Consider the following 15,616-nt stretch of genomic DNA (forward strand, 5'->3'; position numbering starts at 1 on the left):
GCAATACTGTTACGCCTTTTGTAAAAGTTGTATTTCTACGAGCTTGCGCTTCAAACTCTTAAAACAAATGAACGTGAAAGACAACAAACGGAGCAGCGGAGTAGCCAAATAGTATCGCTAGGTATGTTCCTCTTTGGCCTTGGATGATTATTTTAGATTTGAAAGATTATTTTCGACCGGAGAGTATATCACCTGAAACAGCGCTGTCTAAAACTATAGCATAATAATTCTGACTGATGCCAAATTATACGCGAACAATTCATATTCAGCGTATATAACTCTCGCAAAGCGAGCAAATTTGCGAATACCTCTTTGACGAATCATCGCCCACAGATAACTCGACAGTTTCCCAACAAAAAGAAACCAATAAGAAGAGAACTACATATACACACGTCCTCGCTTTCTCTCAGAGCCATCGTTCTCCTCTCGAATAAATATTTTTTCGAATCGAGCGTCACAACAGCGTCGACACTCTCACGAGGAATGCGCTCCTCCGCGATACGTCCGTCGTAACGACAACGGAGCACGTCGCCACGTTCCCATAAACCAATCGAGGTGTCGAAGATGGCAGGGCAACGGTGTAGTAGTTGACGGGTGGAAGAAACCGCGTCGACGAGAAGGAGAATCCTCTCGAGAAGAGGCGAAACGTTGACGGCAACAGCGACGATAGGACAAAGACGAAAAAAACGCAAACTGTGTTCGCGGCTGTCCGTTGAAAAGGGGTTGGGCGCGGAAAAAGAGTCGCTGGTAATACGCGTTTGAGATGGATCGCTGTCGGAGGGAAGAAGGCAGCAGAACAGAGAAAGAAGCGAAAAAAGGGATCGACGGAAGAGGATAACCGGAGAAAGAAAAGAGAGAAGAAGTAAAAGACTGGGGGAGAGAAAGAGTGGTGACGACAGCGAAGAAAGGAAGAAAAGTCGTGACGAAAAGGAGGTAGTAACGATAGGACTGCTCAGTTGCTCGAAAGGTGACGGGGTTGGTTTAGTCGCGTCCCGACGTCCCCCAGTCCCAAGGGAGCCACGTCCGTCGTTTCACGTACGACGATCCTCGCAGAAAGAGCTCCCCGTCAGAGATAAGAAGCCAAAGACAATAATCCTACTGACAGTCGGGTCATCGTCGCGGCTTATTTCGACCGACGCGCGTCTCTAGCTTTCAGCCGCTAAGAGGAATATTCTCCTCGATATCCGCTGTCAACCGTGCGCCATCATCGTACGATCTTTAATGCCGTTAATGCAACTCGCAGTCCCTGGACCATCGGGTATGGAAGCAACGCGATTCAGAGACGTGGCCCGATAAAATAAAAGAAGAATGCTATACGTACAACGTGTAGAACGTCCAACAGAAATATGTATAGTGTGCGTCGTTGTGAACGTGTAGGCTGACGTGTCTTGTCTGATTCTACTTGGAATTTCCTCGCGGTTTGGCGAATGAACACGTGCTTTTAGCGAACTTGTTTTACATCTATGAGCTAAAGGGAAATCGAATGGAGATTATAAACGATAAAATATCGAATTATTATAATATATCGTATCTATGTGCTACTTTAAAAGTATAAATAAAGCGAGCATCTGATTAAGAAGGATGAGAGTAACCAAATGAATGAGTATTTCATGATAATTATTCCGAGGAGCGTATATCTATGAAATATTCAATATTTTATTACAACATCACAATTTCGTATAAGTAACCCCATTACCCCTAATCCGGACAGAAAGTTTATTCGCGTAAAAACCTTCAACGATATACTACTCTAGCGGAAAATTCTGGCGAACTCTTGAAATTTTAATAATTTATATTCTCGTGCTTGATAAACTATGTGAATCGTTGGTAAGTAAATCTCGTCAAAACACAATTCGACAGTTATATAGTTATGATCAGACTACCGTTAAAAAGTTACATGGTTACATAGTTATTCTGGCAAAATTATTAGACCATTGTGCTCATTGAATACATATGATCGACACGATCGATGGTCACGTGTTTATATAAATTTGAAAGATTACAAGATTATAATCTACTACTTTATTCTCAGTGATTCAGTACTGAATTTACGACTTCTAAATCTCTTTCACCGCCCACCAAAATCACATCGTTGACAAATCGTTTCCTGATCGAAAGTCAAACAGAATCATAATTTCGATTGCATAAACTCGTGTCGACAACCCGTTATCCATTGTTCCATTACACGAGTTCGATTACCACGATGAACGTTTGGTAGGATGTTTACGAGCGGCCGAGCACGCGCTGACAAACATCGTTCCGTGCGCGACGCCGATTTCGAGAGTGCGAACGCCGCTTGAACACGCTCGCTGTCGGCCACGGTATTCGTGTCAGCTCGCATGGACGAGGTGGAACGCGTGGACAGGGAATCGTAAAAGATAAGAGAACGCGGCGTTGGACAGCGAATAAAACGGAGTGCGCGGTTTAAGGCGATGAAACCGGCGCGCTTATAAAGTATTCCCGGCGCTGTTAACGTCAGCCGCGGTGTTTGCCGTACACGCTCAACAGTACTGAACACACGATAACTCTATTCGCCTTACCGTGTGGTCCGTGCCGTGCTACGATCGTGTACTCCTGAGATACGCGGGTTGAAGCGTCCTAACGAGAACAGCGAGTGCCCCAGAGGAGAGATTTTTGGGGTGGAATTAGGATTCGAGCAACGGTAGTTGTTAAATTGATCTATCTACTTTGACGTTTAACTCCTGAATACTCACACACAAATCTTACGATGCGTTCGACGATGCATTTACAAACGTCGATATAACGTACAGTTGCTCGCGAAAGCGTTGGAACGTTTGCAGCAATCTTTTATCAGTATATATTAGTAGATATTAATAATAAAAGGACTAAATATTAAGTCAAAATAAAATGATTATCGATTACGTATAATACTACTGCAAGTGAAATTTTTAAGTAGAATGTATGTGTTTGATCTGATTGATTCAATTTTTAAATACAATTTTACAACAAGACGAATGGCACGCTTTTTAAAGGAATTCTACGGTTCATTGATACATTCTGCCGATGAGTTATGAGCTTCGTGCCGTACAGGCGCCGTACGTTTCCGGAAGCATAAATATTATTTCATGCTATGCCGCCTCATTTAGTTCCCGCGTCACCAGTCAGGGGGTTCAGCTTTCGTTTAGAATAAATCGAAGAAAGATTTCCTCTATCCTCCTGAAACTGTTTTGCGTCCACTGTGAAAAATACATATCGATGTCAGCGTTGATGTTGATGTATGTATAATAATTGCAATAAGGAAGTATTATTCATAAAGAGAATTCTCTGAAGTCAAAACAAGCATCCAGCATGTTTTCCGAGACAAACAGTTTTATTGTTAGCATTTCACACAAATACATAGTTACAATTTCACCGCATACTTATAACATTTCCATTTTCATGACAGGGAAACATGACACGTGCATATCGATATCAACAACTCATAGTCATAATATTTATATACAGTTAGTGTACTTGACCCGTAAATCAGAATCGCAAGTTTGATATTACAATCTACTTGTTTTCGTGCCATTTATATGTATAACTAAATAAAAAGAAATTGTACCCACACACGTAGAACGTGACAGCGTACAGTACACAGTCTACAGAATACAATTTTAGAAAATCAATTAATTTATGAAACATCCCTACGTATTTTACTTCGGTATATCTACGTACAAGAATTTTTGTATAGAACAAATCGTTCAAGAATATCGATTAAAAGCAATTTATTATTACATATATCTTTCATAACGAATTGCAAAAATGTTAAAACTCCTAATAAATCTCGAGTTCGTGAATTTAACAAATTTTCTATTCGCTAAGGAAATTCTTTGCCATGGAAAAGGAAGGAGTCGACACGTACAAAACGGCGAACAGACAAGTAAGAACATAGCCAGTCGATCGTACTGTTTGCACGTAACCATATCTAATCCATCCGAAAGATTGGCAAACGCGGTCTGTTCTCCAGACGCGAGCACAATCGGTGAGAAGCGACGTCGCGCCAGATGAAAACGAAACAAAGTCGTCTTTGTGACGTGGTTGAAAGGCTGGTGTGTATATTGGTTGCAGCGGTATGGAAGACGGGTCCGTTTAGTCGGATAATATTGTAGTCGATAGAGCCGCGGCGGTGCAAAGGGAATTATTAATATTACCGCTTTCGAGAAGCTGACCCCGGGAGAAGGTTTCGCAGCACGCCGCGCGGTGATCGTGCAATTTGTTTATCCGCCGATGGGGAATATCAAAAGGATTAGAGGCGGCGGAATAGATAATAAACATCGGCCAATAAAGTCGCCCGAAAATATCTTGGTTGCAGCGTATCGCCGCACTGCCTACCGTCTTCTACGTGTGTGCTTCGCTCTCTCTGTGATCTATGATTATGGATTCCGCGATGTCGATACCAAACGTATAGCCTCTGACGCGTGCTCACGCGTTTCTCGGAACCAGAAGACCGACGGGGAGCCCGCCGTTTGTAGTCAGTCGAACTCCGTTTGCGTCGTTCCTGTGATTCCGCTTAAACAAATTATTCTTTATCGTTGGATGTTGTTCCGTCAAAGGGCGTAGCAACGATGGGTTGGGGTATAGGGACGCGAAATAGCCATTTCATTTTCTGTCCTAAGGGATCTCTTGCCTATAACGAAACGTGGAAAAAAGGTAAAATTTTTGAAACGCTAAAAGTGGGAGGAAATGTCAATGACGATGATAATAGAGGCAAGTAAGAAGCAAACTTCGTTCAAATTTGATAGAGTTATTGCAAATTGATATTACGATCTGTCGCGACGAGGCAGTTAATGTCTTTCAAGCTTGACAGACAATGATATACACTGCTGGCAATCGAGAGAAACGAGAAGTGAGTTATATACGGAAGATAAAGTATAATTTCATGGCAAGAAACAGTAATGGTAGAATAATTCACTCTGACTAATTGTTGTCTAATGTTACTTTGTACGGATGAATATTCCTGGTTCTAATTCTGAAAGCTTTATATTTTCAACCCTTCAAAAATTGCTTACAAAATAGAATACAATTTTTTCGACAATAAAACGTTGTACATTTCACGAGTATAAAAGTTTCGGTTTCTTTAATCTTATAAAAGTATTTCGGTAATCGATTAAGCTCTAAAATCGATCATCTCGAAAATTCAACCAACAAGTGACAAACTCGATATCAGAAACTTCGTTATCAACGAATCCGTGATACCATCGAGTTAAAAAGAAATCCAGTAGAACAAACCCTAAAAGCCAATATAAATGTACAAATAGAATCGCGAAGAGGAATCGCGTGGAGCAAGAATCCAGCAACGATTCTCGTCCCGCGAGCGTCGCCACGGATTCGATGCACGTTGTCGAAGACTTAGATTTTTCATGATTCCGAAGCAAAGAATCCATCAGGGTGCTGGATGGCCGGTGGGCCTTCCTGGCAAAATAACGCGCTGTTCCCCGGGTGGAAAAGCCCGGCCACGAAAATACCGCTTCCGGTTGCCCTAGATTCCGCATTCACAAGTTTCATTGCAGAAGCGGCCAGCAACGGGAGAAGCGAGCTACCGAGCGAATCCCGTTCAAAGCGGTCCATAATTTATGTATCCCCCAGGCCACCCCTGCGTGTCGTCGAATTCTGGCTTCGCTCTTTTAAAATTCCATTAAGAGTGCAGGCCAACGGCTCCTCTTTGTCGCGTCCGTTCTTTCTCTCTGTTGGCGCTCGTTTGTTTCGCGTTGCATATTTCACGAGGGAATCCGCGTTTCGTTCGAGTTTCGTTTTCCGTCTGGTTCGATCGATTCGCGTGACAGTTTCGGGGGTGGCAGGGGTAAAATGCATCGCAATATGTTTCGAGAGCAAAGACAAAAAAATATACATATGTATATACATATAAAGGGATGGAAAAAAAAGATCGGTATATCGTCCGGCAAACATTGTACATATCTTCGATCCAGCTTTTGCTAGGCTTGTATTCAAGCCACTGTGTTGGCTGGCCCGTCGTAATTTTAGACAGTGCCACAGTGACAGTCTTTATAACGCACGTGAAGTATGAACCGCTTCCGGTGGATCTACGTCATCCCTGGTGTGCATGTCCCCTTGCACTCCAGTGGCTCCGATTCTAAATCTAGATTCAAATTTCGTGGCCTTTAGCCTTCGTCTTTCGTTACTAGCTGGCCGCGGCCGCGACGAAAGACCATTTCGCGAACGCCATAACACGCGTTCTCAGTTCGTCAAACTTTGCGTCGTTTGTATGGGAAAAAATTCCGAAACTGATAATGTTATCAGTGGTAAGATGAATGTCGATCCTATTGAAAGACGCGCGGTCAACACTGACCAGGTCAAGCGGCGAACGTTCGTCAAAACTGTGGTTTAAAATTACCATCCCGTTGCGTCGTTTCAATATCTGTCCCGTTCGATCGCCTCGTCTTGACGAGAAATCAAACTCAACGCTGTCAAAGTAGAATGACACCTCGTGGTTCGACGCATCGCGAATGCATCGATAAATCGGGCGACAGCGGCTGAATACGCGTGGTCCGATGGAAAACAGCGGCGGCAGAGATAACCGGCAGAAGAGCGATTATGGGGGTAGGTATGTTTCAGTAATTGCACGGCTAAGTTTAGGCGGTGCAGTTGGCGTCAATGCGCGGATGCATATTCAGAACGGGGCTCCTCATATTCTTATACTCACTTACTGAAGCGGCGAGCGCGTCGCCTTGTGTGTGGATGTGAATGTGAATGGAACTTGCTGGCACCCCGCCTGTTTATATTTAGCCACTGTGGGCGGTATAGCTGTCATGGATACGTATCATCGGCATAACTGAACTTTGCAAATGAATAATGAAGTTCCATTGGCTGTGGTGCCGGTATGCCGATTATAGCTGAGGCCGTTAGAATGGTTCCTGAAATTGCACAGCCGTTTATTGTCCGACGTCGGGCATTGTTCGCGTTTTCGTGTCGCCGCACCAAACCACGACTAACACGACCGAGACGACGAATCTGTTAATGAACGCACGCAACCGCGTCGTTTCTTAACTCTCTACAACCAGAACTTTGTTTGCTTCCAAGGAAAATAATTATTGTTGTTCTTACTTTGGTCTGAAAAAGCATTAGTTGCTTTAAATATCGTTTGCTAACGATATAACGATGCGAAGCTAAAATACGATAAGACTACGAGTTGTTCGATAACTTGTACCTTGAAAGTAATGTTCAATTCGATGTAAAATGTAATACTATACCGAAAATGGTAATATTCGTTCAGACAAAACACAGCAAGCGTAGCAGAATGTAAAATTTTATTCGAGTTTGCCAAAGATTGGTATCACGCATCTTCGTTAATCTTGCAGAGAGTCAAGCGTGCCTCTTCCAACTCGTTGTCAGCAAAATGTCATCCATTATTATTGACAATATTGTCGTTAGGATCCTGAACATCGGAAATATTCCATAAGCAACAGGACTCGAATGGAAAAAAACCGATTGTCCGGCCGGTTTTTCTCGCGATCTTCACGGTGTTGTTTTTTTACGGCGCACACAACGCGGCAATTAGCGCGGCCGCAAGAATAATTAGTGCTAACGAGTGCATTTCCATACAGAGGCTGTTTAATATGCGGATCCTACCGATAGACGTGAATATCGTACCATCGATGCAGGTAAAACAATGAAGCCTAACTCTCGAAAGATACGTCGATCGATGTACTCGATAAAAGTATAATGTGCCCAACAATCTTTGTGGGTTGAACGTTGTTTATGAGCGAATGCGGGGATATTTTATCGTTTTCTTCTTTAATGGCGACCGTATTCGAGGGAATTTGTATCGTGTAGATTTTAAGTAGAAGTAGCAACCATTTCTTTGTAGTCTTGTTACGGTAGACGAAGATAATGGTACTAGAAAGTTAATGATACTGTAGTTAGATTTACTAGAGATGAATGGTAACGATATTGAGGAGGGATTTAATGTTCATTGTTTAGAAAGTATTTCACTACGCGTGTAATGTCATGTATATTTAGAATCACTTAGAAGCTTTTTATGAAGCAAATGATTTTTATGCCTAATGATAAGAAAAAGAATAAGTATAACGAGGACAAAAGAGATTTATTAGGAAAAGACGCCTTCATCGTGACAAGAATGCGCGAATAGTGATATTTCTCGATCGTTTCGCCAGTTTTTCATGGTGGTGATATTTTTGGAGACGCACTCCCTTATGAAGTGGCCTAGCTCGATTCATTCAAGAACAGGGCTCAAGAAAACTGGTGACTTGTCTTTCAAGCTCTAACAAATAATCGCTATCGTTTAACATATTTACGACCACGCAACAGATTTTCGACATTTCGTATTGCTATTACAAATCATCATTACACGGAAACCGAACTGATTTCCATTAAAATAAATCTTTTCATTTCTGAGAACATAGTCCCCATTCACATGCTGTGACATTAAAATTGAGGAATCTGTAAAAAGTAAATTTACCAATTTGACTTCTGCTTCGCTTTTATCAAATATTATAAATAACTCCACGAAACCGTTAACGCTTTACATTCTTTTCCTCTCATATCTCGACAACGTGAATCATCAGGTTCCCCCGAAAAAAGTCGAAAGTCACATGGTAACGTTCTTGCAAGGAAAGGCAAACACCAAACACATTGCTCCTTTCCTCCTTCTTTTTTCATCAGAAAGAAAAAAAGAAAAACGACCCTTTGCGAAGAATACAAGCGGTTTATCCAAACGAATCCGTGTGTCCTATGGCGATCGTAAATCATGGCTCGCGATCTTCCACAATCCGCGTCGAGGATTAATAATCGCGCGTCGAAAGGCAACCAAAGAGAGAGAAAGAGAAAGAGAGGAAGAGAGGAAGGGAGAGAAATAGAAGGATACAGAAACGAATGGAGGAGAGGGAACCTGCTCGCGCGCTTAATATCGTGCATATGTGACGTTTCAGCTGGTGCCCAGGCTGGATGAATAAACGTCTTCCTTATCGTCTAAAATAGACTTTAAACTTCAAGCATATCTGGACCACAGCCAGGTCGTAGGAAAGTACAATGATATTAGCCACGTTGAATTGTTACACCGTGGTGGAAACGGGAGCCGCGTTGAAAACCTGTCCCGTTGAATTAATAGCGGCACCTAGTCTCCTCTGACTAATGGACACCGCTGGAAAAGAAATATTCCATTCGGCCCGGTTTCTACCGGTCCAACCGCGGTCACCTTAACCCTTGGCTATCCACGATAGGCGTGTATTTGCGTCCTACTTTCACGGGAAAAGGGTCAACGTTGTACACGCTTTTACTTTGTATTTCTTGAAAAGCATTGGAGGAAAATTGTACTTTCGTTGTTTATTACAATATTACGTGCGTATCTGGAATATCATTACACCCTGTGGGATGGAAATTTTTACAACTGCACGGGGATGGAAATTTAGATATTGGATTTATAGTATACAGTGTGCACTCAAATATTTTGTACGTAGGTGATTATGATTAATATTATTTCGCCTTCGATAGAACTATAAATAATCGATTAGTTTAATCAGAAAGATATTATTTCTATTCGTAACATTGCATTAAAATTACTAGTTTTGTTTTTAAAAATTCCGTATACTTTGAAACACATACTAATCCCAAAGATTAGTCTGCGACACGTATGTTTCGATACTAAGTTAGAAGCAGATTTTCCCCAACATTCGTATAACTTTGCTTATTCGCTCTTCTACTTACGCCCCCGAATGTTAATATCTCTTGTTTAACATATTAACAACCGCAACATTACGTCAACGACTCCAAATGATATTTGAAGGGAACTCTTCAAGTTGCTATGTTTGTCGTAATTACAGAAATTTGCGGTTTCCTACTTCAGGATTTCCCTAAAATTACCAGCCACGAACGCGTTAATAATAAATCCTGTCCGCATTCCTTGATATTTACATTTAACATTCCCAACGAAACGTTCGACGATTCGCGAAAACTTAAATTAACCTACGAAACACGGCTAGAAGCACGAAAACTCGAGCGTCACACCCACGCAATAAAAGCGCCGAGCAAGCGCCGATCATCCCAGTTTCCCTATTCGGATTATACAACGAATCGTTTGTGCGACAATGACGAAACAATCGAAAATATCGGCCCGATTACGCGTTCAAGATCGCTTGCTGCAGGTTTTCACGGGCATTCAATGCAAATTGCCGGAACAATGAGTCGAATCCGTTCCGAACGATCGTCGCGGCGGCGATCACCAGGGACGCGTGAAAAAAAAAAGAATGGAAAACAGAAAAAAGATTAAGCGTGGGTACGTTACGCTCACGAGTGAATTAATAATGCGCATAATACGAAATTTTCATAAGCATAAATAATGCGTTCCGCACTATCTACATTGCATAAGCGGAGTCGGAAGTTTCGTGGGAAGTAAACCGTGAATATCACTCGAGCTTGTTATATTTTGTGGAATATTCGCTGGATCATCAAACCAGCATTTGCCTGGACGATATCTCGCGATTGACATCGATGCTACATAGCTAAACTAGGTACGTTTATATAAGTATGGACGAGAACGATTAAGAACGTTGGTTAAAAGAGAAAACTGGCGGATTCCTTCCTGGTCGCGTTATCACTTCGAGGTAAATAACGTTCGTTTTTCTGTCGCGCTTTTCTCGCTCGAGCTAACTTCCGTTTTACGCATTCAATAACCAATAATTAAAGTCAATGCCTCGTGTGGTGCGTCGATCGCGTCTTTTATTACGCTTTCTGGGAAAACTTGGACTGGAACTGGTTTCGTGGATCGATGCTTAGATAAAAAAAAAAGGAAAAATAGAAAAAGATGGAGCTTTAGTCCCGATTTCCGTGGAAAATGTAGTCGCATAGAATAACCTGGTAAAACTTGGTTTATAACGATAGCTGAAACTTTGACGCGATGGAGATTAAATTATAGTTTGAATATTAAAATATGTATTGCGCTTGCGTTTGCGAAAGCGTATCGACGCTGTCGTTATCGATGTTACAGAGGAAATTATACGGTAATAAATCGCGTAGCTGACTTGTCGACGGCAAGTTTGTGGAAAAATATTACTGTCCCTTGCGTAGCTTGTATGATAGTTTTAGATTAGTTTCGACTATATTACAATATCTATGTTTATTTTACATACATACATGTGTAGTTATTTGTGAAAATCGATGTCAGGTCATTCTTATCATTTATTTCCACTATCTTTCTAGCGAAAAGAATAACGAAATTCGTAGATGTATAAGTATTTTTAAGATTACAAACACTAGACACTTTGTGCGATAATTATGCATTTATGGGATTAACACATTGCGAAGTTTCATATGAATATACTTTTGCCTGTCTTCGTTACATTTTATGCCGTATTTAGTCGAGAAAATTTACGACGCGCGATCGTGCTTATACGAAATTGTTTAAGAACAGAATTTAATTATCAATTTTCCATTGAAATTTCGAAACGAATCTGAAACAACGTCGTTACGCTGCGAGGAAAATGGAATAGAGGGAAATATTGTCGTTCTTCCTCGAAAGATTAAACCACCCGTGAATCTAACAATTTTTCCCACGTTACATTTCCTCGTCCTTGTCGTTCCAGCTGAAAAGCAGAAAATGAATACCCGAGCATAGCGAGCTACGCTGTCTTTCGTTTTCCAGAAAGCAAAGATGGAAGGGAAATTTCATTCTCTGTTTTTTGCCCGCCACAACGTGATTCATCATCCCTCTAATTGCTCGTCCCATGGCTTTGCAGTCGTATCCTGCGCACATGACCGTCGACTCGCAGAAGCAAATCGAGATACAACGGATGCAAACGGAGCACTTGAAGCGGCAGCAAGAGCACATCATGCAGCACAACATCCAGGAGCTACAGGCTCAGATGACAAAGAGCCAGCTGAGCATGTCGGGGCCGCAATCCTTGATGTTCCTACCGTTTCTCGAACAGCTCAGAGGGTTGCCGGTGCAATCGCCTATGCCGCCACCGCCGGCTACGTCGACGTCAACCACCACCAACAAACATATCAATTCGATCGCTAACGTACGTAAACCCAGCGCAATCCTAATTTCCCCGTTCATTCCTGCGTTCGACTTTGATCAACGTTTATACCAAGCCTCGTGTACGCGCACCTAACACGTAGCACCGACCGTTTAAACTTTAAAAGCGGTTCACCATTCGCTCGATCCGATGAAAAATTCACATAGCATCGTTGAGTGACATAGGTGGCGCCACCGACAAGGAGGTGGGTTGATAAACGGCATAAAAAAAAGAAGTTGAAAACGCGGAAATTCACGGTTCGAGGCGCGTCGATCGACGATCAGCAGGCAGCGCGGTATAAACGTCACTTTAACGAGATGGTTTTCTCCCTTGGGAAAAAATTTATTACTAAAAATATGATCTTGGCGGAGGTGGCAGTGATCCGTCGTGGGTAGCAAACAAAGTTGTTCGACCGTTGCGAGAGGTAGATCCGCAAATTACATTGGCAACAGTTAGTATGCGTTTGATTTAGATCGGTATTTTAAGCATTCGGTTACAGTGCTTTGAACTATTCCTATTAATTTACAGACATACTGGGAATACCACGTGCTCTTAAAGCCGACTTTTTCGAGGGGGAGATGTTGTCTATATTCGATTTATTTTTCCATTAAAAAATCATGTCATGACGTCTCGATGTTACGAATGTACTTCACGTCTTGTACGATATCATCTGCACGTATTATTTACATCATCCCACAGTATTATCTAAATCGTTTGTTACAAATAAACATTATACATCATAGTATAAGTCTAGACGCTGCTCTTACGTTAGAAAAACATGTGAAAAAATGTAACTATACAGGCTGAACTTGTAGTACTCGATGCGACGTATAAAACGAGAAAAGAGAGAAAAGGCAAAGAAATAAGACATATTGTCAAGATCTTCGTAGATATGAACGATAGACGATGATTGTTACAGATGATCAGCAGTCATCGGGAAGGACCGAGCTGGGCGACAGCGCACCTCGCGCAAATGACCACGCAGATGGAGAAGGAAGCGTCGCCGACGCCGATCTCATCCGCCGTAGCACCAACCGCACCTCCTCTGCAGGATCTCGACGCGCCTCTCAACCTCACCAAGCCGAAATCCTCGTCGTCGGGGGCCACGGCATCTTCCTCGTCACCTGGTAGCGACTCGCACTCGACAGGGGCCGGAAGTAGCGGTCAACAAGAGCAACCAGTCGCGGCGACCGCGCCGAAACTCTTTCCGCCTGGCCTACCGATGCCACGGAATTATCTCACAACCCTTCCTTATGCAGGTCTGCCACCTCATCTGAGCACCCTCTCCTCGCCAAGTAAGTAACATCTTCTATTAAATTGAAATAGTTCATCCATACACTGTGAAAAATACAAAATACACATCTTTTACACAGTCGACGTAACTCCCTTAACAATAAAGAGGTCTATTATGTACAAAAATGTGAATCAGAATTACAAACTTATTTTTTCGTACGTCGCGATTTAATTAATAAAAAAATGGTTACTATTACGATGGAAGAACAACTATCGAAACCATGATAGAATAGCATCCGGTTACGTTCGAAACATCTGTTGCTTTAATCGGATGGCTGCTTTAACGAGGTTCGTATAGATATCACGATGAATTTCATCATTAAAAGTACAAGCGAGTCTGATAGAAATTCCGATCGACCGCACGAAAGTAGAATATCGATGTATCGATTCTCGTCCGATCGGTAAACGCAATTCACTGGTCGTTTATAAACGCGACAAAGTGTACCCTTTTCGGGGGACAGGCGAGGCCGCGGGGGGACCAACCGGAAAAAATTCGATCAATACCCCATAGAATACGCGGCGGGATCAGAAACGTACGGTTAATTATCTTCGGGTATGCGCGCGCGTTTACCTGATTGTTCGCGATCGGCTTTTTCCTTTCTTTTGCCCCCAAGTAAACCTGTTCCCTTTCGCGGCCGGTTTTTGCTTTCGGTTTAAAGCACAATCAACGACGCGTAACGTGATTCTAAGATAAGGCTCGGTGCACCGCGTATCCTCGGGAAAAAGACACGGGCAGGGGAAAACGATGGGATAAAAAGCAGAAGAAGAAACGAGCCTGCGGATTCCATGAGCTGTCACTCGGATATTAGATTGCTGCGTAAATTCTCCTCATCGACTTCCTGGTTTGAAAAAACCATCGATATCATATATAGTTTTTGCGACATAGAAATGTTGTTTGAAAGAAGGACCGATATCGTGCATAGTTTTTGCGGCATAAAAATGTTGTTTACCTCCAGTAATTAGCAAAAAGAGCAAGTAAATTAATATAAAGTACGAAGTATAAATAGCACAGAAACTAGTATGAAATATTAACAGGAAGCAATATTATTTTAATAATTGATATAAAAAAAAAGCTTGAGAGAAATATTTTTCAATTCTGCTAATCAGTTCATCGCTTGTTTCGATAACTTGAAAATAAACTTTTCCTTTGATATAATCTTACGATATCGAATGTCTCACCCAGTAAAGACCTAACCCAACATCTTAACATCAGAGGAACGGTCGATGGTGCAATCCTCGCGGTATATCGTTGCTTGTTTGTACAATGAGACAAGACGATGACGTTAACGTGATACGTTGATTTTGCCATAAATGTGTTCCCTCTATCTTTTCTTATCTGGCTTATGACTTATCATTGCAGTGGGCAAGGTAATGGCCAAAGACGAAGCGGCTGGACCAGGAGGTGCCGTGACTGCCGCCGCGGTTGCCGCCGTCGAAAAGCATTTCGCTATGCGTGGCATTTACGGGATACCACCGAGTGCTGGTGCAATGCCTCCGTCGCCGCAGACTCAACGACCGATCAAGCACTCCGGTTCCCGGGAGGAGGCTGCGCAGGAGGAACAGGATTATCTGTCCACGCCCCACAGTAAATACATTTTCTCATCCTTTGCGCTATACTACTTTCATTATTCTGCTAATTCGAGATAGTATTATTGGTATTGCCTTATCGCCGACCCGAAAAAGTAATGACACAGCTGTGAAATTAAAAGAATTTGGGAGGATATTGTAAATACATCGTTGGTATTTGAAATATTAGATTGTTGGAAAATAGAACAGAATGACGTTAAACTATTAGGCGTTCTAAATTTTATTAAAATCTGAATTAAAAATTATTTATTTGTAACGATATGATAAATAAACCGTAAAAAGGGATAACCATTCGATGAACGATGTCGCATTCGGATCACTCCGATGATTTCTCATAATCTGCTCGGAGTTGCTGTTGCAAATTATAACATGCTGCGATATTCTGAAATTACAGTGTGGCGGGAGCCGGGTTACAAGGTACCGGAAGACATAACGGAAAAAGGTAAGCAGTCTTTTGACGAGCCACGAGGCTGACGTTACGCTTTTGTTTCGAGAGCGCCAGGTGATGCTCACGAAATCAGATTCGCTTCTCACGGGAGGAAGCCAAGCGACGTTGACATCTAACACGTCTTCTCTCTGTTCAGCTAAAATGGTGAGACAGCAGAAGAGGGAGGGTGAGAACAAGCCACATATCAAGCGGCCTATGAACGCGTTCATGGTGTGGGCCAAGGACGAGCGTAGGAAAATTTTGAAAGCCTGCCCGGACATGCATAATTCCAACATATCGAAAATACTCGGTAAGA

At 42.3% G+C, this 15,616-nt stretch overlaps 1 protein-coding gene across 4 annotated transcripts in view; it reads left to right on the plus strand.

Annotated features, from left to right (window-relative positions):
• LOC100650599 (transcription factor SOX-6) overlaps positions 1-15,616 on the plus strand; it is a 326,314-nt gene that overhangs the window by 304,797 nt on the left and 5,901 nt on the right. For 3 of the 4 annotated variants that reach the window (XM_048406936.1, XM_012309421.3, XM_003396081.4), the window contains 5 exons: positions 11,712-11,996; positions 12,913-13,288; positions 14,647-14,871; positions 15,268-15,315; positions 15,458-15,610. In XM_048406936.1, the coding sequence (XP_048262893.1) occupies positions 11,712-11,996; positions 12,913-13,288; positions 14,647-14,871; positions 15,268-15,315; positions 15,458-15,610 (1,087 nt within the window). The remainder of the gene's footprint in view (positions 1-11,711; positions 11,997-12,912; positions 13,289-14,646; positions 14,872-15,267; positions 15,316-15,457; positions 15,611-15,616) is intronic. The other variant, XM_048406937.1, reaches the window with a different exon arrangement.

The sequence above is a fragment of the Bombus terrestris genome, chromosome 6, assembly GCF_910591885.1.
Source record: "Bombus terrestris chromosome 6, iyBomTerr1.2, whole genome shotgun sequence".
In the NCBI taxonomy this organism is placed as follows: Eukaryota; Metazoa; Arthropoda; class Insecta; order Hymenoptera; family Apidae; genus Bombus; species Bombus terrestris.